This window comes from Drosophila nasuta, chromosome 2R (assembly GCF_023558535.2).
Source record: "Drosophila nasuta strain 15112-1781.00 chromosome 2R, ASM2355853v1, whole genome shotgun sequence".
Lineage (NCBI taxonomy): Eukaryota > Metazoa > Arthropoda > Insecta > Diptera > Drosophilidae > Drosophila > Drosophila nasuta.
This window is the reverse complement of record NC_083456.1, coordinates 19631537-19658411: the sequence shown is the minus strand read 5'-3', so window position 1 is coordinate 19658411 and position 26875 is coordinate 19631537. Positions and strand designations below refer to the sequence as shown.

The following is a 26875-nucleotide window of genomic DNA, read 5'->3' as shown; positions in this document are numbered from 1 at the left end:
CGGCGCCCGAGGACACAGTTGCAAGCGAATTTATGCGCTTTGTTAAACAGCAACAACAGCTAAAGGAGAATACAAAAAAAAAATATGGTAAAAAAAATGCAACAGCTATGCGGCGGATACTTTTACATTCCCAACCCCCTCTATACCCCTCCCTATGGCTGTCCAGCATAAGAAGGCTGGGCGAGTGGGCGTGGCTGGGTGTGCATAAATAACGCGGCATGCCTCACCCCCCTCCCTTTCTCTACTCTCTCTCACTCGGCTATGCGATACAAATGAAAATCGTGTTTGCGTTGGGTGTAAAGTGGCATGTGTAGTGGTGCCCCGTATTGCTGCCGCTGCTGCTGCTGCTGCTGTTGTTGCTGCAGTGGCAACGGGCAACAAGCAACTGGCAACTGGCAACGGCAACATTTTCGTTGTTGCTGCTTGTGATTTACAACAAAACAAATATGCTGGCCGGAGCAACAACTGGAGTTTACCCTTCCTTACCTTAGCACACGGACACGGCTTACACCTCCTCCTCCGTCTCCTTCTCCCAGCTCTTAGGGAGTGCTCTTTGCACTGACTGATTTACAAGGCAGCTGGCTGAGATTGGATGTTGCAGTGTAAATAAAATAGGAGACGTCGCTGCGTCGAAATCCAATTTTCGTTTTTCGCATTTTTGAAAAATAATTAAAGTTAAAGAACTCTGTTCTCTCTCGCTCTCTCTCGCTCTCTCCCAAAAGTGGCAGCCAAAGGTGCCTAAGCAGCAGTTGAGGACAAAGTTGCACAGTTGGTGCAGTTAATTGCAAAGTTTTCACTTCGCAGCAGGTGTCAAGGCTACGCTTTGAGTGCAGCAGCAGCAGCAGCAGCAACAGCAACAACAACAATGGCAGCTGCAAGGCGATCCACGCCTCCCCAAGTGGATTGTTTGCATGTTTTTCGATAAGGTCCTGTTTTTTAATAACAGAGCAGAGCAGAGCAGCGGCACATGCTCGCCATGATTGGGGCATTGGTGCTGCGGCCGTGCGCATTTATCAACGGAAATCATAAATAAAACTCTGTGCATATATCATGCGATGCCGCTGGCAGCTTTAGCACCCGATACCCAAGGGGTATATCAAGTAAGGGCAAAAAAAAACAATGTAAAAAATATGCGTAGAGAAAGCGAGTGCGAGGTGGCATCATTATGTGTATTGAGAGAGCTGTTGAATTAATAAAAAACCCATCCGACACAATTAAAGATATCTTAAACCATTTGAAATGTCATACAAATAAGAAAACGAATTTATTAAGTATACGACAAGTAAAGCGCTCTTTTATTACTTAATTTTTAAAATTACAATTTAAAGCATTTCAAATTGAAATAAGAATTTATTAAGTATACGCCTTATAAAACGTTCCTCTACTTCTTTATTTGTACAATTTTAATGTAAACCATTTCAAATGTGACACAAACTTAAATACGAATTTATTAAGCATACGCCTTCTAAATCGATTCTTCACTACTTCATTTTTACAATTACTATTTAAAGCATTTCAAATTGAAATAAAAATTGATGAAGTATACGCCTAGTAAAACGTTTCCTTACTACTTCATTTTTACAATTAAACATATAAAATATGACTCAAACTTAAATACGAATTTATTAAGTATACGCCTAATAAAACGGTCCTCTACTTCTTCATTATTACAATAACAATTTAATCCTTGAAATGTGACACAAACTTAAATTCGAATTTATTAAGTATACGCCTAGTTAATCATTCCTTTACTACATCATTTTATAGCAACAACTGAGTGCAGGTATTTCATAGTCGTACCTGGCCCACCTGTAATTTCAAGCCTCTGACAAAAAGCGAACCAAATATGTAGACCGCACGCATATGTCACGCATTTTTTAATCTTTTTAATTTACAATCACGCTCATTTTAATTGTTGCATAAACGAAGCGAACGCACAAACGAAAGGACAATGAAAAATAACAACAGCCTGATGGAAAGAGAAGTCGGAGCAGAGGGAAGAGACAATCTCACCGCATGTTCTCTTTGATTATCAACTGCAATCAGAATTCGAATGGCAAGCGAATTGAATGAAGCGACACGGACGCGACATGAAGCAGATCTTATGTGACTGCAAGGATTTAAAATTGACTCAAAAGCGTAGCTCATTTTGGTCTGACTCTTGACAGTGTGTGCAAAATGAGTTGCCTAGTTGCAGGCTGCAAAAGTGAAATTGCAATGTGATATGCGAAGTGAATATTGGGAGGCAAAAATTGTGCTCAACAGTGAGATGAGAGTATTGCATGGCTGACAGGCGGCCATTTCTCATGCGCAGTCGGGCAGGAGACAGCCAAAGGAGACCCCGACGACCCCCAATGGCTAACCAAATGGTCGACGCCGGTGCGTTTTACGCTTGCGATGTGCCATGGGCGATGGCAACAGCGAAAGCGACAACGATTGCGATTGCGTTGTCCATGGCGATGGCAATGGCGATGGCGATGGCGATGGCACTCGGTTGAGCTTCTTGGCGTAAAATTTATGTTTTCCTGGCATAAGTGGCACGGCGTGGCGACGACGATTCGCCCGGAATTTGTGGATGTGGTCAATGTGCTTGACAAATTCCTTATTGTTATGGTTTTTTGCTGGCATCTCGTTAAGCTTGCGGTTTGATATAGCTTACTTTTTCTCTCCTTCTCCCATTCTGTGTTTCTGTGTCCATTTGCTAGTTGCCGATAAGCGTAACATATAGACTTGTGTTCGTATTAGGTCGACGCGCTTAATAAGTCTGCTCATTATTTTTGGCTACGTGCTGGCACTTCACAAAAAACGGAAACGTCGCGCAAATGCGGCCTCGTTAATTGTTTTGATTAATGAACGAGCGACCTGACCTCACGTGTTTTGCCATGGCCTGGCCTGCCTGACTGCAACAGCTTGGCATGGGGATGAGGATTAAGAGTGGCAGCCAAAGGGAGACAGAGAGAGAGAGAGAGAGAAGCGAGAGGAGGAGGCAGGGACTTTAGCTCTGACATCGTTTCAATTTGCAGTTGCATGCACTTTCGCCTGGCTGCTAACGGCTTCAGCTCAGCTCTGCTCTCGCCCTTTCCGCGAGAGCTGTTTATTCGATTTTGTCGTGTGCAGCATTTTCTTAATTTGCAGTTTTTGGTCGCCCCACCCAGGCTTGTCCCTTGTGCGCGCGTTTATTTACTCTTTACGCTTTTTTTCCTTATTTATTTTGTATGTTTTTTAATTAATTTAATGCGCCAGTTTTGCGCTTCTCGCTGCGCATTGCATACTTTTAGGGGCCGTCTCTCCATTTTGATTGCGTGCACCGCAAAACGACAACATGCAACACGCACACACAGACACACAAACACACACCCATGCACACAATGTAATTAGAAAATTGTTGCACTTTGTTGATGCACAGTTTGGAAGCTATGCAATTTTCATAGCTGCTAAATTAAGACATTTAGTTTTTGGCTTCAACTTTTCGAGGCTGGCAAATTAAAGTAGGAACAAATCCAGCGACAATAATCTAAAAGAACTTAATGCCATGCAGCACAGACTGGAATCTGTGCAACAGCGAGACAAGACGAGGCGAGGCGAGATGCTTCTCTTCGATGGTAGATGGTCGAAAGGATCTTAATGCCACTTCAGCTGGCAGCTGCCTGACAGCGTCCAGATACTCGTGCAAACAAGCAGAGAGGCCACGACACAGCGTCGCCAACTCCGACGACAACGACAACGACAACGATGTTGTTGCATGCATGCCATGTGCTGGGGCAGCAAAAGCAACAGCAAAAGCAAAAGCAAAAGCGGCGCTTGACAGGCATTCAGGCAGTCCAAGGGAGGGGACGGCACATTCACTTGGCTGACCTGACTGACTGGCGAGAATGGGGAGCAGCCCTTGTGGCTAAGTAAGCCCTGCTGGATGTGCACTAATTGTGGCCAACATGTTAAAATGAAATGGATTTTCATTCAACAATTGGCTTACACTCACACACACACACACACATACACACTCACGGCTATGCTGCTCCCCAGGCTGCGGTAAACAAAAGCCTAGCTGGGATTGGGGAAGTGGCCAGCTTGGCTGCCACACTGCCACACGCTGCAAATGAGCTGACTGGCTGACTGGACAGGGCTGGATGGGCGCTTCAACTTATGATGGATTATGGTTGCGTTATCGTGCTCTCGTAGCGCAACGAGTATTGTTTGCGTCCTGGTTGCAGTTTGTTCACCATTGATACGGCAACCAGCACTCAGTGTTGGCCATAATGCCAGCAAGCCAGCAAACCAGCACGCTGCATAATAATGCAATTGCCATCGCTGTCCTTCCTTGGCCATAAGTCCGACCCAGAAACGAGGCAGAGCGGTGCATAACAGCTGCAGCAATCAAAACACACGCATTAACTCATTGCAAGAGGGCCCAAGACCTGGTAAGGCACAAGCTTCTGAGGTACCCGACTTGACTTGCAGCCGGTGGGCAAACACATGCACCAGCATGAGTGCATGGTGTTTTTTTTTTGGGAGACTGCGGTTGCGGTTGAGAGACTGTGAGAGGTTGAGTCTGAGGCTGAGGCAGCCACTTGGCGGCAATGATAACAGGCAACAAGTGAAGTAAGTAACCGGAGGGCACACCAAGGACAACTACAACAAGAGCACCAGCAGCAGCAGCAGGAGTCGAGTCAAACCAAATTGTGGGTGGGTCAAGGTGGGACAAGTTAAAGTTAAGCCAAATCCTGGCCACAAGAAGGTTGCAATGGAGCGATGGGAAGAGGCAGCCAAAACGTTGTGTGTGGGAATTGTTGACATGAGAAACATGAGAAAAATCAAACTGAAAAGAGAATTATGTAGATTACGTTATTGTACAACGAAAATCTCTTGTAAGGACACACACACAAGCACCGAAGGACCGGAGGACCGAAGGACACAAAACACAGGAGAGTTAGCGCAAAAATGCGCAACAATGTGCAATGAAATCGAACAATTGGCAAGTGGAGATCATCGTGGGAGATTTCTGCTGCGCTGACATCCTGCAAGCAGACGAAGCAAGCTCACACACACACATCTACATATTGGATACTCGGGTGTGTGTGGCATGCAGCATGTAGCACTCGAAAATGACAACTTCGTTGACGCTAGCTTCATTGCAATGGACAAGCAATACGAGAAGCTTGGGGGGCAGCAGCATAAAAAGCAAACGACGAAAAAACAAAAAACGACGTACCAAAAATAAAACGAATAAACATACATACTGACATATATAAAAAACACAGAGAACATGACTGGCGAGTGACTATGGCAGGACGAAAGGATAACAGCTGAAGCAGGAGCAGGAGAAGGAGGAGAAGCTGCTTCAATTGCGGACATGCCACAGCTCACGAGTATGCTTACATGTAAAATCACTGAGAAATTCTGTAGTTGCAACTTGGTGGCTGCTGCCAGAGAGGGGCGGGGGGAAGAGGCCAACCAACGAATGAATGAACAGGGAAAACACAATTTAGCAGAAACAAACATACAAACAAATCAAAAAGAGTAAGAAGGACAACGAACCATAAGAGAGAGAGGGAATAGAAAACGATGGCAGCACTTTTTATTGAGCAGACATTAAGAAAAAATAACAAAGTCAACAAGCAACAATAGCAACAACAACGACAACAACGACAACGGCAACAATATGAATGCTCTGCAGCATAATAGCAACAGCATTGCCACCAGTCAGCGGCAAGGATCCCAACGACAACAAAAGAAACCAACAAATCCATGCAAATCGGATTTTGTGATTTGGCTGCTGTTGCTGCTGTTGTTGCTGCAACATTTTTACGTTTCTATTTTTTTGTATTCTCTTTTTTTTTGTGCATTTCCATTTAGTTTCAGCTGGCCATCCCGCCTCCCCCTCTCCGCACAGTCCTTGCGCATACCCTGTAGTTGGTGCTCCATGTCCCTGTGCTGTTATTTGCTTTGGCATTCAGCTTTGGCAACAATTGCAGCCAAGCGGCGGCGGGTCCTCTCCAAGGCACTGCTCGTTAGCGCCGCTGGCTTCAAGCTTCAGCTTCTCCTCCAGCTGCTGCTGATGTTGCTTTTGCTTTTGCTGCGGATGCTGATGCTGATGCTTCTGTTGCTGCTGCTTTTGCTTCTGCTTCTGCTTCGGCTGCCTGGTCATTCTCTGGGGTCGCATTAGCTGCACATCAATACGTATAGACTTACAAGGGAGCCGAGCGCATGTTGTTAGGCGTATTTATAAATGTTATTACGTATACGTAACGTATTCGTAACAAATGCTCCAATTTTAAAGGCAAACAATTGGCTGCCACATGCCAAGGCTTATTGAAGCAAGACAAGAATACCAATTGAAAATGCTTACAACATTTACAATAATTGGCAAAACTGATTCACAAATCTTATTGTTGTCAGTCGTTCATTACATGCAATTCGATCTTTTGATGTCTTTACAATTTGCATTTCGATATAGTATGCAGGAATAGATGATGACAAAGCGAAGGATGAATTTAATTACCCAGCTTAATTAACTTGCAACTATCACACAAAATTTGACTAAGGGATATGCAATTCAATTAATTTTCAGCTCATCTTGCTACAAATAATGTCAATGCAACTATCAGTTACTTAAATCTAGCACGATAAAAGGATTTGTTATACGCTTTCATCTTTTAGATGGAATTATTCTGTTCATGTTGCTGCAACTGTTGCCTGGCAACAAAATTCTCCATCTCCCGCACGCTTTGAGTGCCACTTGCTACGCGCTTTGACTTTAAGCCCGCCGTCAAGCGGGGGGTCAGGTGAACACACTGACTGAGCTGTCAGCCAACTCTCCCGCAGCGCGATATCCTGCAGGATTGTTTGCCGCCATTGTGTTATGTCGCGGCTTAAAGCGTCCACGAGTGTTTTGCTGTTATATCGAGCCAAGAGTTGATTAGCTGCTCGAGTGGAAAATATGTGGGTCCGTCTAACTTATGGCCAATTACAGATGGTTTTGCTGGCGTCGATAAACTTATAAATCGGACTGGCAAGTAAGCCGTTCTCCACATACGGTACCAAAAAAGCCGCTTAAAGTTTAAGTTAATTTATGCGGATATCGCGGTTGGGGCTGCCTGAAATATGAGCACATCATCTCGTACATGAGAGCGCGTGGAAACGGTGCTCGAGTTGCACACAAATGTTGTGCCCATTTGAAAGACGAGGGGGTTTTCATTTCGTGAGCTTAATTACAGCCAGCCGGTTTTATCTTGGCCTGAAAAGTGGAAGTGGAATTGGAACTTGGGTGCATGTTGTATGACCCACTTCCGGCCGCACAAAGGGGCTCAAATTGCAAGGAAGACGGCGATGACGACAATGACGGCAACGATGACGAGATGGAGACGCACATGGAGATGGAGATGGAGATGGTGGCAACATCATCGTTCCGTCGGTTTGCCGTGTCACATAAATAGGCTTAGTGACGGAGTCGACACGTCGACACACTGCGAGGTGTGAATGTGGTTGCTGCTGCGACACACACACGACTGTCAGAGGCAGAGGCAGAGCAGAGCAAAACAGAGAGATGAGGGCAAGTTGTCATGACATTTGTTGCGAGGCGGCTCTGACTTCATTATGCAGACACGCCTGGGTCTCCAAAGTTGGCCTTATTTCTCGCTCGCTCTGTCTTTCTCTCTCTTTTTTAAATCTTGGCTTATTTTTAGCATAATAAATTTCATATGCAAATATTTATGTAGTGGTCTCATTCTATGTAGGCGTGTTTGTTTGCTCATTGCAGCTGCAGTTGCAGTTGCTGCAGCTGTCGGCAACACACACACACACACACACAAATTTGTACGTGATAAACACAAGCTGTCGAGTGGCGTTCGTGTTGCCGTAATGCATTTGAAGCTGCAAAAGACTTTGTGCCACACACACACCCAAACACACATACACACACATAAACATACGCACGAAGTGTGTGCGCAACGGGACAACAAGTAGCTCATAAGGTAAATGCAGAGCACAAACTGCAGCTAACAACAACATGAGCAAAAAAAGGTAACGGGACGAGAGCCCGAAAACAATGCCCGGAAATGAGGTGCATGCACGCACACAACCACACACACACACACACACACACACAAGTAGACACACACGCTCTGTTGTAGTTGTGGTGTAACATGGCGTCGGCATGTTTCTGCCATTCTCTGAAACGAAAACTGGCTCGCATTCGCTTTCATTCGCTTTCGCGCTGCGTCACGTAGCACGTTGAGCACAAGAGCGCAGCATTTTGGGGTTCGAGTTCAGTTTTTGGCTTGTTGTCGCTTTCGGGTCGCCTATTATTGCAGCAATTTTATGCCATTTGCACCTTGTTGTCACCCCCCTCCCCCCTACTATGTATGCACGGAAGGCTTAAAGCGCTGCAAATTAGCCTGGCAATAACATTATGCCTACAAAATGAATGCTGGGTTTGTTTTGTTCTCGACTGAAATCCGGCAAATGTTTTGTGATGATGGCGTCTAACTTTTCAATTTGCCAGACTGCTCAGCATGTATTTAGTTTATTTTTTTTTTTCGACAGGTGTGTGTGTGTGTGTCTGTTATGCAAATACAAATAGCAAATATGGCTGCTGCCTTTCTCGTCTAGTCGGAATTGTAGGGAAATTGTAGAGTGAACCTTATTTATACATACATCTAGAACATTTCGATGTAAACGTCGCATACGAATATATATTTAAATAACCGTTATACTTGCCTGTCAAATTTTTCATTTAAAGTTTTGGCATTGCGTTGTGTGTTGGCACACTCTGATTGTTTCCTTGCCTCGGTCCCTGCGTCCTCTGTCTCCCCTCTCTCTGCAGCCTAGATTGGTGGCACGCCCCATGCACAACGTGTACAAGTCTTGGGCATGCAAACTTTTCCATTTTCATTTCCATATCGCTTGGTTTATCCTCGCTGCGAGCTCTTTCACCTCACACTCTCGCACTCTGCCCCCCTTTAGTAACTCTCTTAAATGTCTACACGGCCACAGAGCGACATAAAAAAGGTGAGCCAGCAGCAATGACTACAGTTACAAGGATATCTGCGAGGTCTGGCGGGTTGAGTAAATAAAAAAGAACGAGAAGTGGGATTTTCGCAACTGTCCCATAGCCACTGTCATTGTGCCACTGAATGTGGCACATACTATTTATATATATTATATGGTATATCTGCAGCACCTGCATTGCATTTTAGATTTAATTTGAAATGCGTATAAATTAGAATTTAAAGAAGTTAGAAAGCTACACTCGAGTGTGCTCGATTGTGAGATACTCGCTAGTTATTTTTAGTTAAAGCAAATAAGATTGGTTTTATTAATATCACATACGAAATTAATATACCGAAAAAATACTAACATTAGTCAATAACTTTACAACGTATATTTAAATACTGTATTTCAAGTTTAGTAAAACAGTTCGGTATTATTGTTAAAATATACCAAATTAATATACCGAAAAATACTAATATTTGTTAATAACTTTATTTTGTATATTAAAAAGCTAATTTATGAAAACAGTGCGATATTATTGTTAGAATATACCGAATTTAATATACCAACAAAATACTAAAATTTTCCAAAAGCTATATTTTGTATATTGAAATACTTCTGAATTCAAAATATCACGTCATCTCGGCTGGTTAAAATGTTTCCTTCTGTTATTGCATACATTTCTGGTTACCACGAAAATATAATACTCTTCTACTCTATGGATGGCGTTTATAAAAACAAGGTGCAAAAATTGCAATGGAATTGAAAGACATGTGAATACATTTATATGTTAATATAGACTTTATTTATTTGTAGTTGTTTGAAAAATGTTTACAAAATAATCAAATATACATATACATACACATACGAGTACGCTTCTAGTCACATATACATATACATTGAATGCAGAAAAATGTTCATTTTGTGGGTTATCATCATCAACGTCTTCATCATCATCATCATAATCAACTATTGATTTCGGAAAGTAGAGTTGTACACAGATTTCGTTTGGTTTGGTTTATTATTGCATAAACTAAATACAATTAAGTTTAAGTTTACATATAACTAAATGCTGTAAATTACACATACAAACGCACATATATTTATATTTATATGTATATACTAGAACATCTTTTTTATATTATAAATTGTATTTACCTATCATTGGGTAGGCCCAAGCAACGGGACAATGGGCAGTGGGACACGGGGTGGGGTCGAGGAATTGAGGGATATTTTTCTTTGGGGGAAATGGGAAACGAAATCGCAAATATTACTTTTGAAAATGGCAAAAAAATTGCATCGTTAATAATATTTAAGTGTTCTCTTTCTTCATATGTCGATTTCATTTCTTTGCTTTGCTTTTCGTTTTCATTTTGTTTCAAGTATATGTATGTATGTATATACGAATAATTGGTATATATATACATATATATATATCTGTGACGCACTATATATTAATATAATTATAAATACGCTTGCCTTGCTCGTTCTTCATTTTGGCCTTGAGATTTAAGTAAACATACAATTTTATACCATTTTGTGGTTTCTTTTCATTTCTTTGCTTTTCCTTTCGTTTTGTTTCTTTTTGCAATTTAAATTATTTTTTGTATGTTTTTTTTACTTTATTTTTTATTGGCAGCCCTTTGTGCATTCAAATGACTTTTTGTTTCGTTTTAATTAAATCTTTTAAAAGCTGTTTGAGTAAATTGTTTATTTGTTTTCATTCTTGTTTTTTCGCTTTGTTTGCATGTCTTAAATCAATTTACGTGCTTACATACATTTCTTTAATTTATAATTTATTTTATATGATTTTACTTATGCATTTGACTAAAGTGAATATTTTACCTAGCTTTAAATTTGCTAAAACTGATAATGCAGGGTGCTCGGTCAGGTGCCAGCTTTCATTAAACCAAATGCGAGAATGGTGCCTCTGCCTTATAAAGCAACATTTTGTGTAGTTTTCTTATCTAAAAAAGTACATTTAAGAAGTTGTTTTTTTTTTTTTTTTGAGTACATTGTTGAATTGGGTGCGATTTATTTACAAAAGAAATACTGGAATATTGGAAGAAACAAATCACCATAACCGCAACACCCTATTTCAATATTATAGTTGAATGCATTAAAGATTTGTATAAATATCATTTGCTAAATATATTTATATTTATATATCCATTACTTGGCCATTTAAGCTGCTTTTCCAATTTCAAATCGTATTATTTACACTTACTCGCTAACTGTAATACAAAGCATTAGACTAAGAGTGAGTTTTGAGTGTTGTATGTTGTGTGTGAGTGTGTCAAAGTGTATTTATGTAATTTACAAATAGAAATCAAAATGTATTCGATTATTTTGTTGCTAATTTATGCTACTTAATTACAGACATAGTTTTATACTCTACATGCAGACATCAAAATAGCAAAAAGCTTTGAAAAACTGCGACTTTGCGTTTAGCATTTCGTAATTGGAAATTCAAACCGAAATTGTTTCAGTTGCAATTTCATCTTAAATTATGGAAATGAATGTGTGAGGATGAGAAAATACACTTAGTTACGCAGCTTTTGTGTGTAAGTATGAATAATTGGCTATGCTCTGGAATGTTAATTAAATTAACATATACAAGATACCAGATACTTACGACACACACACAACCACACCCACACACACTAGCATATCTGCTGTTTAACTAAACATTATTATAGATACAAAGTATGCAAGAGATTGTGTGTGCAAGTGTGCATGTGTGTGTGTATTTATTTATATCAATTAAATCATCGTCGCTCTTCATTAGGTTGTCTTTGGTTTTGTCGGTTTTACTTTCTTTGGTGCAATTGATGCCTACTCCTAAAAGTATGCAATAAAATCTATTTACACTTAATTTGAGTTACGTGTTCGAGTGCTGAAATGCTGAAATGTTTTCGTATGAATGTATTTATGGGTAATTATGATTTCATATGCACAGTGAGTGCCATCTCTAGAATGCACAGTGTCTCGCTTATGTCTTATGCTATTACATTGATTGTATCGTAAGTAAGTATGTATACTTATATGGTTCCATTTAAATGTTACTTGCTTAAGTATTTTCCATTCGAATAAAGTTCTTTTGCATATGAAATGTTTGTTTGGTTGTTTGTTGGATGAAAATGCAAAATTTGAGAGCGTTTGAGAGAAATAATGTTTTATGTGTTTTTGCAGTACATACTCGTATTATGTTATGTCCTTAAGCTAGTTACAACTCGACTGTGTTTTGAATATTGTTCCTTTGCTTTGTGATAACTGATCAAATCATAACCCATCCATTTTAATGCTATTGGCGGTGAAATTCGTTACTTAAATCAAATTAAACTAATTTGTAGATGGTACTATAGATCTAAGCCAAGATTAATCGCAGCATCAGCGTGGCTCCGCTTAATGTGATGAGGCTCAGTTTCTGTCGATTCACAGCGCCGCTGCCATAGAACGTTACACTCAGGTCTCGCATCTCGTTATCTGAAATGGATTTGCACAAACGACAAAGAAAAGAGAATAACGAAACGAATTTTTATCAAATTGGCAAAATATATATTGTAAGGTAGAATTGTTCAAAAATCATTGAATATATTCATAATCACAATCGAATCGAAACGAATTTTTTTTATTGCTGTTTCATGGTCACAAAAAAGATATTTTTATTCATGCAATTTGAATCGTTTTAGATTCCGACGATGTGATATACGTTTTGTCTCTGTACAAACACACACATATGGCTATGGTATAATATATAAATGGAAATTTTCGAGTTATTCATTTAAAGAGTTTGTTTTTACTGTTTCTATTATTTTGTTTTTTGTATATCTTTTTTTTTAGAAGCTTTTCGAACAGCCAGAGAAATAGTGTTTTTCCACAAAATGCTTGGTAAACTGCAATAAAGCACAATATTGCGCACACATACATATACAATGTTGTCTGTATGTGTTTTTGGCATTTTTTAGAATACGTTGTTTATTTATTTAGTTTTAGCAGCTGTAGGCAAATATCGAGTCTTTATGCAATGCATTTTGAAAAGGAAAAAACTAAAACATGCGGATACAAAACATGCAAATATACAGAGAGAGAGAGAGAGAGATAGAAGAAAAGTGAAAGCGCTTAGGACGGTTAAATGATTTTGAAAAGAGAGAAAAAATAGACAGACAGAGAGAGAGAGATATATAGAAGATAGATAGAGATAGAGCACAGCGAAGACTAACCTGACTGACCGTGATTTAAGAATGTTGACAGATCGACAAGTACATCTGCAATTGATACGTGGATCAGTCAATGAAAGTAGAGCGAAATTAAACGATAGTTGCGATAGCGATAGACACACATTTATAAGAAAATTTAAGACAGGTGAAAGTGAAGAATTAAACAAACTGCATATGATGAATATTGTAGTAGTATTTGTGTGCTGATAAGCAATAATTTAATGATCATCCGCAATGCGATTGCAAATTGACATTTAAATCAAATCCATTGCCGCAAATACATAAATCATTAACGCTTTAATTGCAATGCACAATCAGGAAAAGTTTACTTTGTCCGCTCAAGCGCAGACGACGAATCGTTGGCTGAAAGCCGGACAGCCCAACAGCCGGACAGCTGGACAGTTGAGTTGGATGAACAAGCGAGGTCATATCCCGGTGAGCAGCTCATTTTGTGTGTAAGCCGCCAATTAAAATGGCAAACGTGCGACATCTGTCAATAATGACAAATGAACATTTTGCCATTAAAGCCCAGGTAGGACACAGGCAGACAGACAGACCGACAGTCAAACAGTCGATCCATCGATATCGAAATCGCTGGCAACGACACCTGCTCGCTTTTTGGCCAACATTCAATGGTAATTGCAATTGCAATCTCAACTGCATCGGCGACAAAGTAGAGCGTAAGCAGCAGGCGGTGGCCAGCTCAAAAGTGAATGCCAGATAGCCAAGGCAACGAGGTCCAGCTGCTGATGCTGCTGCTGCTGTTGCTGCTGCTGCTGTTGACATTAATGAAACTTCCAAGGATGTAAAGCTCCCAATTGGCTAGCTAGCCAGCTGTGTTGTGTATGTATGCCCAGTATATATTTATAGCAAAAACTGTTGCACAACATCTGTCAACAGCCGATGAGCGATGATGCTCCAAACTTATTCATATTTGATGCGCCTGCCTGCAGAGCTGTCTAGCAAACGCTTCGACATTATCTAAAACATACAAATCTCATGGAAAAGTTGGCTAGAATTCATTCAATGTTGCTGCTTCTGCTTCTGTTGCTGCTGTCAAAAGCAAAGACAGCATCCGACTCTCGACAGGCATTGAAGCTGTAAAACTCCTCCGCACAAGGCATTGACATCCTTGATGTGTTCTCATTTGAAGTCGATGTTGTTGCTGCAGCAGCGTATACGTTCAAGTCATTGCTGACACTTTTAATAGACAGAAAACATGGGACAGCGGACACTGGACTATGGACCTGAGACATCGTATGTTGTTAGACATGAGATGGTGGGTGTTTGTGTGGCGTTGCATGTTGCAAACAGGACAGCTAATCTATTGAGGCATCTGTGTTGGCATCGCCTCCAAACATGACACGTTCAATTTAGAAATGCTGTTGCACTCACTAACATCATGCCACAAATCGTTGCGTTGCCGCTGCGTTCATTTGGCGCGCCGTTTACTGGACTTACGAAAAAGTGGCAAACGCATCGAATTACCATATAAATTCACATGCTGTCAACATAAACTACAAGCAAATTGTCAATTGCGGCGCCCAGCAAAATGCCAAACAATTTTATAATGAATACAGACGCAATCGACCAGCGACCAGCGACCAGTGAACAGAGCGCGAGCAAGTGGACACCGCATCGTCGTCGTTCTCATCCACTCCCCAGCATTCCCAATGCGGCTAATGCTGCTGCTCTTTCTGTTGCTGCCATCAACTGTCGTTGCGTCTTTTATTGCCTGCGGTTTGGTGGCACAAAACCATAACGTCACTTGTGATTTCGTGTTCAACGTTTTGTGTAGCTAAACAACCGTCAGGCATCGCCATCGTCATCGCCATCGCCATCGACGTTGGCCAATACCCAACTTACCGCAGTTGCCGCCTTTCAGCACCTGCCGGGTTTCTGGTTCTATTCTAAAACTGAAATAGGGTTTTATGCTCAAACTGGTCCCAGGCACCGGACGAACGCACTATTCTCGTAATAGCATTGCGGTATGATGACAAATACACACACACCACACACACACTCACACACACACCCTTCTCTCTCACACACTCAAACCGTTAGTCGCGTATGCTGATAGGTGCATCAGCTAAATCCGATTTTTAGGCGAAGCATTTTTGATGCATTTTTTCGTTGTTGTTGTTGTTTTTGTTGCTTTTGTTGAGCGCATTTACAATTGCAATAGCAGCAGCAACAGTAACAAGCAGCTTACTAAACTTCAATCGCCTCAACTGCACACACACAGCACTGAAGTGCAGGGGAGACGAGTGAACTGGACAGCAGAGCACACAGGCGCCATGGCACTATGTTGAATTTGACCCGTTTTTGTGGCCAAAATTAAAATTTTTGAAATTAACAAGATTTTTGAATGCAGGTTTCTTGTATAATGAAGGTTATTACTGTAGAAAGGTATTTTAAAAAAGTGGGCGTGTCAACGCCCACAGAAATCGAAAAAAAGCGAATATCTAAAGCAATTTTTAAGTTAGCGACCCCAATTTTGGAACTCAGGATGAATGTCCTATTTCAAATGCGTCCTGCAAATTTGGTCCAGATCGGATAAAAAATATGGAAATTATTCAAGAAAAAAAAAAAAGGCAAAGGCTTGACCAAGGGCTTGTTTATCATTTTGCGAAAAGTGACGGTTTTTTCAGGGTTTAACGCAAGTAATCTTAATAGGACAGCAAGATCAACAAGTTATGACAGTGTATATGGCATTTTGTTTCTCGCAAAAGCTTCTTGCTTACGCCACACTTCTAGCAGTTCTGCAATTCTGATCAAAATGTTGCTCACTAATAATTCAAATTACGCAAAAAACCGCAAAAAACGCATAATGAGCTTACATATTATGAATTCAGAATTGACAGATCTACAACATGTATATGGACACTCACTGAACAAATTTGAACATTTTAGTTAAAACCTTTTGGAAAGTTCAACTTTCTTTCGAAAAGTGACAAGGGAAGAACACTTACTAAATATACAAATTGTTAGAAAAATGCGAACAAAACACGCAACATATTAGTATCAACACATAGTAATAACTTGAAGAAGTAATATTCCTTTTGAATTTTATTATTTAATGATTTTTTGTGGAAGATATGCCAATTTGAAATTGCACCGCAAATTTAACATTTAACACTGCACGTGGTGTCCGCTTACAACAGCTAACTTTAACAGCTGTTATTTTAACATTAAACTGTTAAGTTAACATTTTAGGTATACAATATCGCGATTTGATCATTTCTTATCATGGTAACATTAAAAAAACGGAATTTTGAATACTTGCGAAAAATGAGTTTTGGCCACGAAAACGGGTCAAATTCAACATAGTGCATGGGTAAATGCCAACCAGGTACATCACTCAGCAGGGTACGTGCTGCACTCGAAGAAATTGGGGATATGGAAACTGAATGTTTGCAAAGGAATTTATTCATTTATTTAAATTGTATAGAGCAAAAAAAACTGCCTATAAATATTTTTTGATAGCTTCTAGAGGCATATTTTAGCATTCTAAATCAATGAATAAACTAGATTATATTTCGACTTTAAATGTTCAATAAAATATAAATTTGCTCTCTGCAAAAGATATATGGGTAATTCCAAAACGGAATTTGTCCCGTGCGAGACTCTTTACATTGAAAATAACATAAACTGAAACAATTTTGAAAATAAGTAAAGTTTATTTTTATAGCTCTAGATAAGTACTTTAATTAGATCTGAGAATGGTTTTGGAATTTTTTTTCTGTTTTGTTTTCTGTTTTGATAATTGCAAAAATTAACCAATTCGTACCTAAAAGCAAAAAATGAACGAAATTATATATTTTATCGGAAAACAGATCAAGTTCCTTATATCAATCTTAGCTCTAAATATAGTTCTTATCTAGAGCTTTAAGGAAAAAAATTCACTTATTTTTAAAATTGTTTCAGTTTATGTTATTTTCACTGCAGTGCACTGTAAAAAGTCTCGCACGGGAAAAATTTCCGTATTGCTTATTGCTAGTATTAGTTTTCCTAACAGCGAATATTTCGATTTAGGCGGAAAGGAATTTATAGTATTATTATTAAAGATGAGTTATGAGTTTTGTGATTGACGTTTTATAGATTGAGTTTAATATTTTAGTCTTAGCTGATTTGATTGAAAATCTTGTTATATTTTCAATGTAGGACTATATCAACATACCAAATATTGCGTTCAGTATTTTTAGCGCTTTTTCGGTGTGCTAATTTGATATATTTTAAATGAAGTGATATGTCAACGTGGCAAATATTGTTCTAGGTATATGTTGGTATTAATTCGGTATGTTTTAAGAATAATACCACACTGTCTTGCTCTTATCCAAAATGTGCACATAAATCTCATAGTCGAGCACACTCTTACTTGTTTTATACTACTTTAAAAGAATTTATTTAATTTCCAACTTCAACTGCTTTACTTAAAAATATATGTTTGTATTTACACAACAACTACAAATAAAACTATATGCTATACTAACTAGTCTACTATTTTGCACAGTGCATCGTAGTAGGGCAATGCTGTTAACCGTTTTACACCGCTGCCGAGTCGTCGAATAGTTGGCAATGCCTGTGGTGCGGTGGTTGCACGGATTTAGCGCGTATTTGGCGTTGCTAAATGTGGATTTTCGCCAACATTGTTGCAGGTTGCAACTAGTTGCTGCCACATTTGTTGCAACCATTTGTTGTTTTTCTTTTTTCCTATTTTTCTGTTGTGGTGTGCTGTCGCAAAGTGTAGTTAACTTGTGACCAAGATGGCCGACAAATAACTAACGACTATGTTAGCCACTTAAAGTTTGGCTTTAAGCTTGCTCCAAACAAACACATACAAAACAGAGAGAGAGAGAGACAGACTTTTTGTGTGTGAGTGTAATACTTATAATAATGCAGTTGCTGCTTTTGTACAAACGCAGCACTTGAGGCAAACTTCAGCGAGAACCAAACAACGTTGCGTCCCACCGCGATCTGTCTTCGTCTGCTTCCTCTCTCTTACCCTCGCTGCTGTCTCGCACATTGTGAGACCAGCACTTTACATAAACATAACATTCACGTTGAGAATTCGCATTACACATCTTGCAACAGAGCGCGTGTTGCACACACACACACATAAGTTTTATATATTGTATATATTTTTATATGTATACATTTTTTCTCCTTTTGCCATGTGCTTATTACGCTGCAACTACAAAACTTGCGCTTCGTTTCTGTGTATGTGTGTGAGTGCGCTTCTCTGAGTGTGTGTGTGTGTGTGCGCACTTCTCTCTGTGTGTGTGACTTGGTAAACTTTGCGAGTTGCAGGCAAGCAAAAAGCGATGTTGCTGCAGTTGTTTGGGGCCTTTGGTAAAGCATTCCCAGCGGCAACACAAAAGCTTCAAACGCATACAGAGGACGCAGACGACGACGACGCAGCAGCATAATGTGCGACGGTGTTGGTGTTGGTATAAGGCGCTGGGAGTGGGCGAGTGAAAGAGACAGCAAGATGCGATGGACAAGTAAATTGAAAGTTTGAGCTGCGCTCAACAGACGGCAGACGGCGGCAGTCGCGTCCTCTTCGCCGTTGTCGTTGTCGTCGTCTCATCGTCGTTCTACTCTCTTCCTTCTAGACTAAGAGTCCACTTTGTCATCCTTTGAATGTGTCGCGTTGTTGTTGTTGCTGTTGCCATTGCTGTTGTCGTGAATGCTATTGCTATTGCTATTGCTGACTGGTCCTCAGTTGGCAGTTTCAGCAAGTTTTACGCAAGTTTCAACGAGTCTTTCATTTTCTGATATTTCTTCTAGCCTTCTTCACTAGTTCTTCACCCCCCCACTCTGCTGTCCCCACCATCACCATCGCCTCCACGAACAACTCCTAATATAACTGCAGACCGCCTGTCCACACACATAACACTCGTTGCCTTACTTTATGTTGTAATTTTATTTAACTTCGCTACGTTTCTTATTTTCATTTTTTTTTTCGCTTTCGTATTTTTTTTGTGCTTTATGTCGAGTATTTTTTCGCGTGCACAAAATGCATTATTTTTTATGTCTCCATGTCCCGTTAGGAGTGTTGTCCGACCGTGCGCCGTGCCCTCTGACCCCGCGCTCGCACATCCATATCTCTAATATTACACTAAGGTTAAGCTAAGCGTGTGTATTTGGCGTTAGCTGTTGTGCTATGTGTAAATAGTTGCATACTGTAGTCAACTATCTTCCTCTCCTTCTCTCACTTTCACTATCGCTTTCTCGCTCACTCACGCATCGCATTGCAAAACAAAAAGAGTGGAAAGAGCCATGGCTATAAAAATAGCGCACAGTGAGTACATTAAAAAAGTGCCATAAAAAATTAAATGCCCTTTAAGGACGATCTAAATGCTGGCAACGCATATCCAGCAGCAAATCGATGTGGATATGTCTCTGTCTCTGTCTCTCCTTCTGTCTCTTTCTCTGGGGGGATCTGTTATACACATGCGATGTGCCATATGATGTAATTGGTTATAAAAATTGTGAATTTTCCATCAATTTTTTGCTGTCAAGTAAAAGTGAATCAATAAACTGTAAAGCTCTGAGCGGCTTTGCTCGTGTATGAAGTATTTAAGGTACAATTTGGATGTTTAAATTTTGATTTTCAAATATATGCATTTAAAGTGTTTGATGATTGGAATTTACATATTTTAGAAAAAATAGTATTTCCGAATTTAATATTATAGATTTGCATATTTAAAACGATGTTGATGCAAATAATTTTAGTTAAATTTCCAATTTTACGAAACGTAAAATAAAATGCACGAAATTTCTTGCAAGATTTTATCGAAATTCTTATTAAAAGTGGCATTTGTTTTAAGCGTTAAACTTGTTGCTTGCCAATTGGCTTTGGCCAAAATGCTGACTTGGCGCACCGCAAACTTTATTTTGGCTTACGAAAATGTAATTTGCAATTGCACGAATTCAACGACACTGTAGTATGTAAATGTGTGTGTGTGTTCAAGGACACATATGCGAACTGTTGCTATTATGTGATATTTTTTTCCTTTATTTTTTTTTGTGTGTCTGCAACGACACTCAATTGGAGTTTTCTTTTAGTGGCATGTGACCAGCAAACTTGCCACAAACAGAAGCAACAACAGCAGCGGCAGGAGCTTCTGTTGTCCAACTTGCTCTACTTGCAGCTCACGTCGCCTAGGTAAATGAACTGCTAATATGAGTGTGTGTCAGCGTGTGTATGTGTGTGTGTGACAATATGTGTGTGCTGCATGTGTTGTGTCCAAGTGCTTGCTACAGTCTGGTCGAGTGTGCTTGTTGTCCTTTAGTGTGTTGTTGCTGTCGTGTATGGCAATGGCTGGCATTATTGTTGACATTGTGGCTATAACCGCTGTTATTGCCATTGTTGTTGTTGCTGCTGCTGCTGCTGTTGTTGCTGTGGTTGCTGTAGTTATGACACTCTAGGCTCATTAGTTGGCGCTTGGCACGATTGCCAGCCAGCCAGCCAGCCTGGCTGTATTGCTGTCGTTGTCGTTGTCGCTGCTGTTGCATTTCATTCCCATGCTTTGCTACCCCCTTTGCTACCCCTTTGCTCTAACATACCATGTCGCTAATTGCGTAAATTGTTTACGTTTCGAAAATATAATGAAGTAATTTCCATTAGCACAATGCACGGCAATGACTTGCCACGAAACCCGCTGCAATTGCCGCAACCTGGCCAAGCGACTGGCTGCTACGACATACTTATGACTTGGCTCAGCGATGAAGGGGGAAAAAGAAGAATGCGACGAAGAAGCCACGTCCGTTGGGCCACACCGCACAATAGTCCTTAATGAAGTTGTGTGTAGAGCGAAATTGTGTGTGCACCTGTCAAAGGCAAAACGTCTTCAACGAGTGACATCGATACTGCAGCTGCAGCTACTTCTCTCTGTATGTGTGTGTGTGTGGCATGCACGTTTTACTTGATTTAATTTTACAGTTTCGCTTTGTCCTGCCTTACAGTCTGACTGGCTGTCTGTGTGTCTCTCACTCGCTCTCGCTCTCTGTCTCTGTCTCTGCGTGTTTATTGCGCATTTCTCTTGGCTCGTATGCATATTTATTCGTTTGTTTGCCAAGCGACGGCATTGAATGGCGCTGCGTTTGCATTTGCATGCATTTCGCACAACGGCTCTAAAGATGCAGCTGGCCAAAAAGGGAACGCGAGCAGCGAACAGCGAGCTCCGATGGCGGCAAAACCCTAACGTTCGGCACTGGCATTGGCACACAGTCACACAGAGAGGCACGGGCGCTGGCAAATATGCGTCATTTGCATGGAAAAACGCTTTTCCGCGCGCGCTCTCGCGTTCGCTCTCGTTGTCGTTCCCTTCGCTCTATATTTTACACGACGGTGGTCGACGGTGCCTGTGTGGTTGCTGCATTTGCTGGCAATGCGGCATTCATTCAGTATGCAATGCAACAATAGTTTTGCATATAAATGGTTTTCGTTTGCGCATTTAAATGCAATCCACCTGCCGCTACCGCCTCGGCTACCTGCAAATGGCAAATGCGAAAACCCAATCGACGCCCCGCATCTTTGTTTATTTATAGCCGCAATGACGACTCTTAAGAAATGTGCGAGTTTCTTCTATGTACGTATGTATGTATGTTATATAGCTGCTTGCTGTATGCATCCAATTAGTGTTCGCTTGTGTGTGTATGCGTTTATTTACTTGATTTTGCCACCTTATTAAGCCAAGTCAAATTTCCAAGCGCTGCAATTAGTCAACCATTTATGGGCGAAATCGAAATGGTGCGTATACTTGATGTGCAGCAAGAATTATCATTTAATTGCTTAATGAGGCCAGAAGTATATGTATGCATGTGTGTGTGTGTGTGTATGCAAAGTAGTTTACACTCGACATTATAAATCGTTGCGCTTTTATATTATTAATATATGTATATGAATGATTTTGCTGCATTGCTTTAAAGTGCACAATTTGCAGTTTTTATGCAGCTCTTGCGCTTGTTTCGGCCCTGACATGTAAAGCGCTTCGTACTGAGCCGTTGCTGCTGCACTGTGATTTTTCTGGATTACGAGTATCAGGCGAGAGCAGCGTTTAATACCAAATTATTATGCATGCAGCCAGAACACAATACAATAACAAAAAAAAGGCTGCACAGAATTTGATTTAAAGAGAGAAGCAGCTTATTGATGGCCCCTATTAAAATACCAATTTAATCAAAAATATAACTATAATTGAAATGAAATTACATTTCAATGATTTCCGTCTAACAATGTATTTGTGACACTAAAAAGAAACGCAAAATAAAATGAGGGGTGAATAAAATTGTTGCATAAGCGCCAGGCGCATGCATAAGCTGATTGTGTGTGGGAGTGAGAGTGTGTGGGAAAGAGAGGTCGGCATCAGCTTATACCATTTACACGTACACACAATACTACGTTTATTTTGGGGGGGACATGCGCCGGGCTTAAGTTCAGATATCACGTATACGTATACATATTTAAGATATATATTCATTAAGAGATTTCGCTTTAAAAGTTTACAAAAAGTAAGAAGAACTCACCATTTGATGACGTGGAGAAGAAAAAACTGTTGGTCAAGTCGCTCCAGCCATAGCGATTGCTGTGAATGGGGAAAATTGGTAAGCATTAAGCCGTCGACATTAATTATGCAGCTTGCCAACTAATTGTGCGGCAATAATATGCAAATATGTTGCTAGCTAATGAGCCGAACTAACCAAACGCTGCGGTTCGCTGGCAACTCTTGTGTTTGAATTTGAGTTGCAGTTTAGTTCGGTTTAAAGACAACACTTACCGGGACTGCACTGTGGCCTCGTACTGTTGATCGGGATCAAGTCCGCGCACCATGTAGCTCATGCCTTGCGTGTAGTGGTGTGAGAGGGGGACAGCAGGGAGCACAACATCGCGCCAATCATTGTGACCCCAGTGCATCAGATTGCCATAGCCACCATAGTTGCCCAAGTTACTACCGATGCGATGATTGTGGGTGGCAGAGCCGTACATTTGGGATGAGTGCGACGACGACGACGACGATGATGATGACGATGACGACAGCGAGGATTGCGAGTCAATGGCATTGTCAACGACCTCATGTCCTTGTGGCAGCTTGCGGAAGGACAACTTGTACTCTTCGATGGGTGTATGCGAGTCCACTGCCCAGGAGATGTTGTATCTGTTGTAGTTTGAAATAGAGTTGAAAAGTGGGAGAGTAAGAGAGATGAAGAGTGAGCATGTGGCGAAAGTTTGCGTGCAACAGTTGGCGCCAGATTTATTTTAAGGCGAACTCAATCAATATGTAATTGTTAAATTTCATATAAAGCTCTCTGAGCTGCAGTCGAGTTTCAGTTAGTCAGCGAGTCAGGCTGTCAGCCAGCCAGCTATCTGGCACGCAAGCAATGCGAACAGCAGCAACAACAATCATCATGACGACAACAACATAATCAATGCTGACGTTGCTGACGACAATGGCCGGTTTAAGATACAGAATTTGAAGCTGAATCCATGCGTTGTTCTCCGTGTTTCTGCTGCTGCTGTTTCGACTGCTGTCGACGTTGCCCTTGTTGTTGCTGGTTGCTTTTGTTATTGACCCTTTGTTTGCCCTTCGCAATGTTCAACATCATACAATGCTTCCGTTCATTCAACCGAAAGACTAACTGCAAGCCACGCCCACATAGCGTATACTTAATGCTCGTTCATATCGACAGAATGCAGTTTTTGGGCCATTGGCCCAGCAGGTCGCCTTTAAAGGTGAATGAATTCCGTTTTTGACTTTAAGATGCCAGCTGCCAGCTGGCAACTCTGAAGCTCATTAACAATCGCATTAATATTAACAACAAAGGCAGATTTGGAAGTATTTATAGCGCTGCTCGCGAGGGGCGAAAAACTATTCAAGTAAACAACTAATTAGAACGAAGCGGTTGTCCTAGTTGTCCTTGTTGTTGGCTTCCCTCTCCCGCTCCTGCTCGTAGTCACAAATACATTACAAAGGCGCTAGTTCATTGCTTTGCGATAAACTCGGCACACAATTTGAATGCTAATCAGCTGAGCAGCTGGGGAGCATGAGAGCGTCGTTGAAGTCATAAACAAGCCAACTTATAGAATTGGAGCGTGGAGGAACATTGAGGGGCGATGGCAGCAGCCCTTCCTCTTCTTTTTTGGCTGTGATATTACTTTGTTTGTGTATATAATACATAAGTAGATGGCAGTTTGTTTCGGCATTTCCAGCACTGGCTTCGTTCTATGTTTTCTGTGTTCTTTTTTTTTTTTTGTATGCTTATTGGGCCATATGAACTAATAACCTGAAGTCCTGGGCTTCAATAAAAACATAAAACGCCAATCAGAAAAGTTTTCGCATATACTCGTGCTCGTGGCATCATCCAAAGTAAAGTAAGCAATAAAAATGATTATGAACAATTGAAGAGCTGGCGACTGGCGCCAGCTCGATTGGTGTAGCGCTCGATGGGGACCAATTGCCAGCTTAATTGCCGGCAGCAGTTTCCGGCACAAAATCACAAAATGAAATCAGCGTAGTTGCTGCTGCTGCTACTGCCGCTGGTGCGTTGACATCGCCCTTTTCCTATTCCCCATTCCGATTCAGATTCCCCATTGACATTGGCATTGCCATTCAGAGTCCGATTGGCAATATCAGAGAGCGAGTTAGTAATATTTGTTTGGTAAACTTTGTTATACAGAGCGTATGCGCAATGCGGCTTGCCGAAAATAGAATTATTTGGTAAAATGACATTGGAATTTCATATGCGAGCTTTTTCGTATTTGATGTGCTCTACTATTTCTAGCATTTTCAATTTTCCACTTTTCTCCAATGCCAATTTGTAATTTTATTTTCATTTTCAGTTTTCTTTTTTTTATTTTTTGTGATCTAGTTTATTGAACTTAATTCAAGTTGAATTATTGAAAGGTGCCAATGCCACTCACTGGCAATTTGTCGGCTCTATAGCTATCCGAGTGTTTGTCTGTCTCTCTGTCTCACTGTCTCTCTCCATATGTCTCACTGTCGTCTGCTTCTGCTTCAGCAATGCGACTGTGTGTTTGTGTGTCAGTGTGTGTGTTTGACAGTGAGATGTGAGCTTGTTTGTCGGTTGGCTGCCTGTTCTCTCAGCCATGTGTGTCCGTCTGTTCATGTGTGCGTCTGATGACAGCTAATCCAATTAAAAGTTTTATTTGTTACGTATGCGACTAGTTGTCTCTCCCACTGCGCTGCTTTACTATCCCAACAGACCGTTTTCCCAATGTTGTCCCGTTCTTGTCCCATTGTCCGTTTGTCATTCAATGAAATTAATCTAATAAAGCCGCCTCTCTATCTGCCGCATTGTCGAAAAACTGACAGTTGTTATTTCAGGTTTTCAGGTTTTTTGAATTTGATGCTCTGCTACGTTACGTATACGCAACGTGTAAATACACGTAAAACCATAGAGGGTGGCAAATCTGAGAACTGTTTCGCGCTAATTAGACGCCCGTAAAAAGCGGAGCGAGCGAGCGAAGCTAACTCTATTGAACTGGAGTAAATTCAACTTAACTGAGGTCAAGCACTCTACAAATTGTCTAACATGGCCATCAGTGTATGGCACGTGGGCACGTGTCTGGTCTTGGTCTCTGAGCTGAGCTCAGTTCAGTTCAGGTTGGTCTGTCTGCCACTTGATACGGCTGCCAATTGAGCAGCGAGTGGAACGTGGAAGACGTGTGCGAGTGTGTGTGTGAGCTTACCTGTCCTTGTATTGACTGATTGCTGGTGAATTAAAAACGGCAACATTCGGTTTTCCGCTGAGCTGTAAAGTTTTGCGTGACTTGCCAAGTTGATTCTCAGCCACGCAGGAGTAGTTGCCAAAGTCCTGCGGATGCACTTTGCGTATAATCAGCGTGTGACGTGAGCCGCGATTCTCCATGATGTGGCGCTCGGTGGTGTCCAATTGCATGGTATCTTTGAACCAAATTACCTGTAAATAATTGAAAACTTGGTCAATCGTAGCGAGCACGAACACGAACCTCGAACCAACTTCAAAAACTTTCAACTTCAAACTCATTGAGTGTTAGTCTGACTCTGAGTAACTGCAAAATTGGCGTGTCTCCACTTGATTGTGTGCGTTCTGTGTGTGTGTATGTGTGAGTGTTGTGGCTTTGTGGTGTGAGGTGTGAGAAACTTGTTCGAAGTGATTTACGGCAAATGCTTTTAGATAGATCGCATTGCCACCACTCGAGCTTCACTTGAACATTGATTTTCCACGCGTTCAAATTAAATTTCTCCTCTCCTTCTCTTGTTCTCTCGGCCTTCATTTACCGCATTCTTTGGTTGGAATATTTTTGACAACTGCAGGAATATTTCAACAGCTTGTTTCGCATGTCAAGTTTGCTCATATCCTCTGTAAACAGAGGCCCCCAAAAACTCAGAACCCAGCACCCAGATCTCTGGGTCGCATCCCAGGACCCAGAGACTAACTAGTATTGCGGTGCTAGGCTGACAGGCGTGTGTGCGTGTTTTGCCAACGAGTCGTGCTCTAGGCTCTAACAGAAAAAGAACCGAAAAAAAATGTACCAACTCAGCTGCTTGCTGGTTGCCGACTGCCAACAACGAATCCAACAGCCAACAGCCGGTTGCCGGTTTTGCCGGTTGCCTGCATGTGTGCGCTGTTACGGCGGCTTTGACAGGATTCAGACAGGC

At 41.0% G+C, this 26875-nt stretch overlaps 1 protein-coding gene across 2 annotated transcripts in view; it reads right to left on the bottom strand.

Annotated features, from left to right (window-relative positions):
- Window positions 1-9785: 9785 nt before the first annotated feature.
- LOC132785889 (lachesin) overlaps window positions 9786-26875 on the bottom strand; it is a 131308-nt gene continuing 114218 nt past the window's right edge. Inside the window, exons 9-13 of one of the 2 annotated variants that reach the window (XM_060792191.1) lie at window positions 25924-26153; window positions 22994-23371; window positions 22743-22801; window positions 13212-13256; window positions 9786-12474 (exon numbers count right to left, since the gene is read on the bottom strand). In XM_060792191.1, the coding sequence (XP_060648174.1) occupies window positions 12356-12474; window positions 13212-13256; window positions 22743-22801; window positions 22994-23371; window positions 25924-26153 (831 nt within the window). In that variant the 3' untranslated portion in view covers window positions 9786-12355. The remainder of the gene's footprint in view (window positions 12475-13211; window positions 13257-22742; window positions 22802-22993; window positions 23372-25923; window positions 26154-26875) is intronic. The other variant, XM_060792192.1, reaches the window with a different exon arrangement.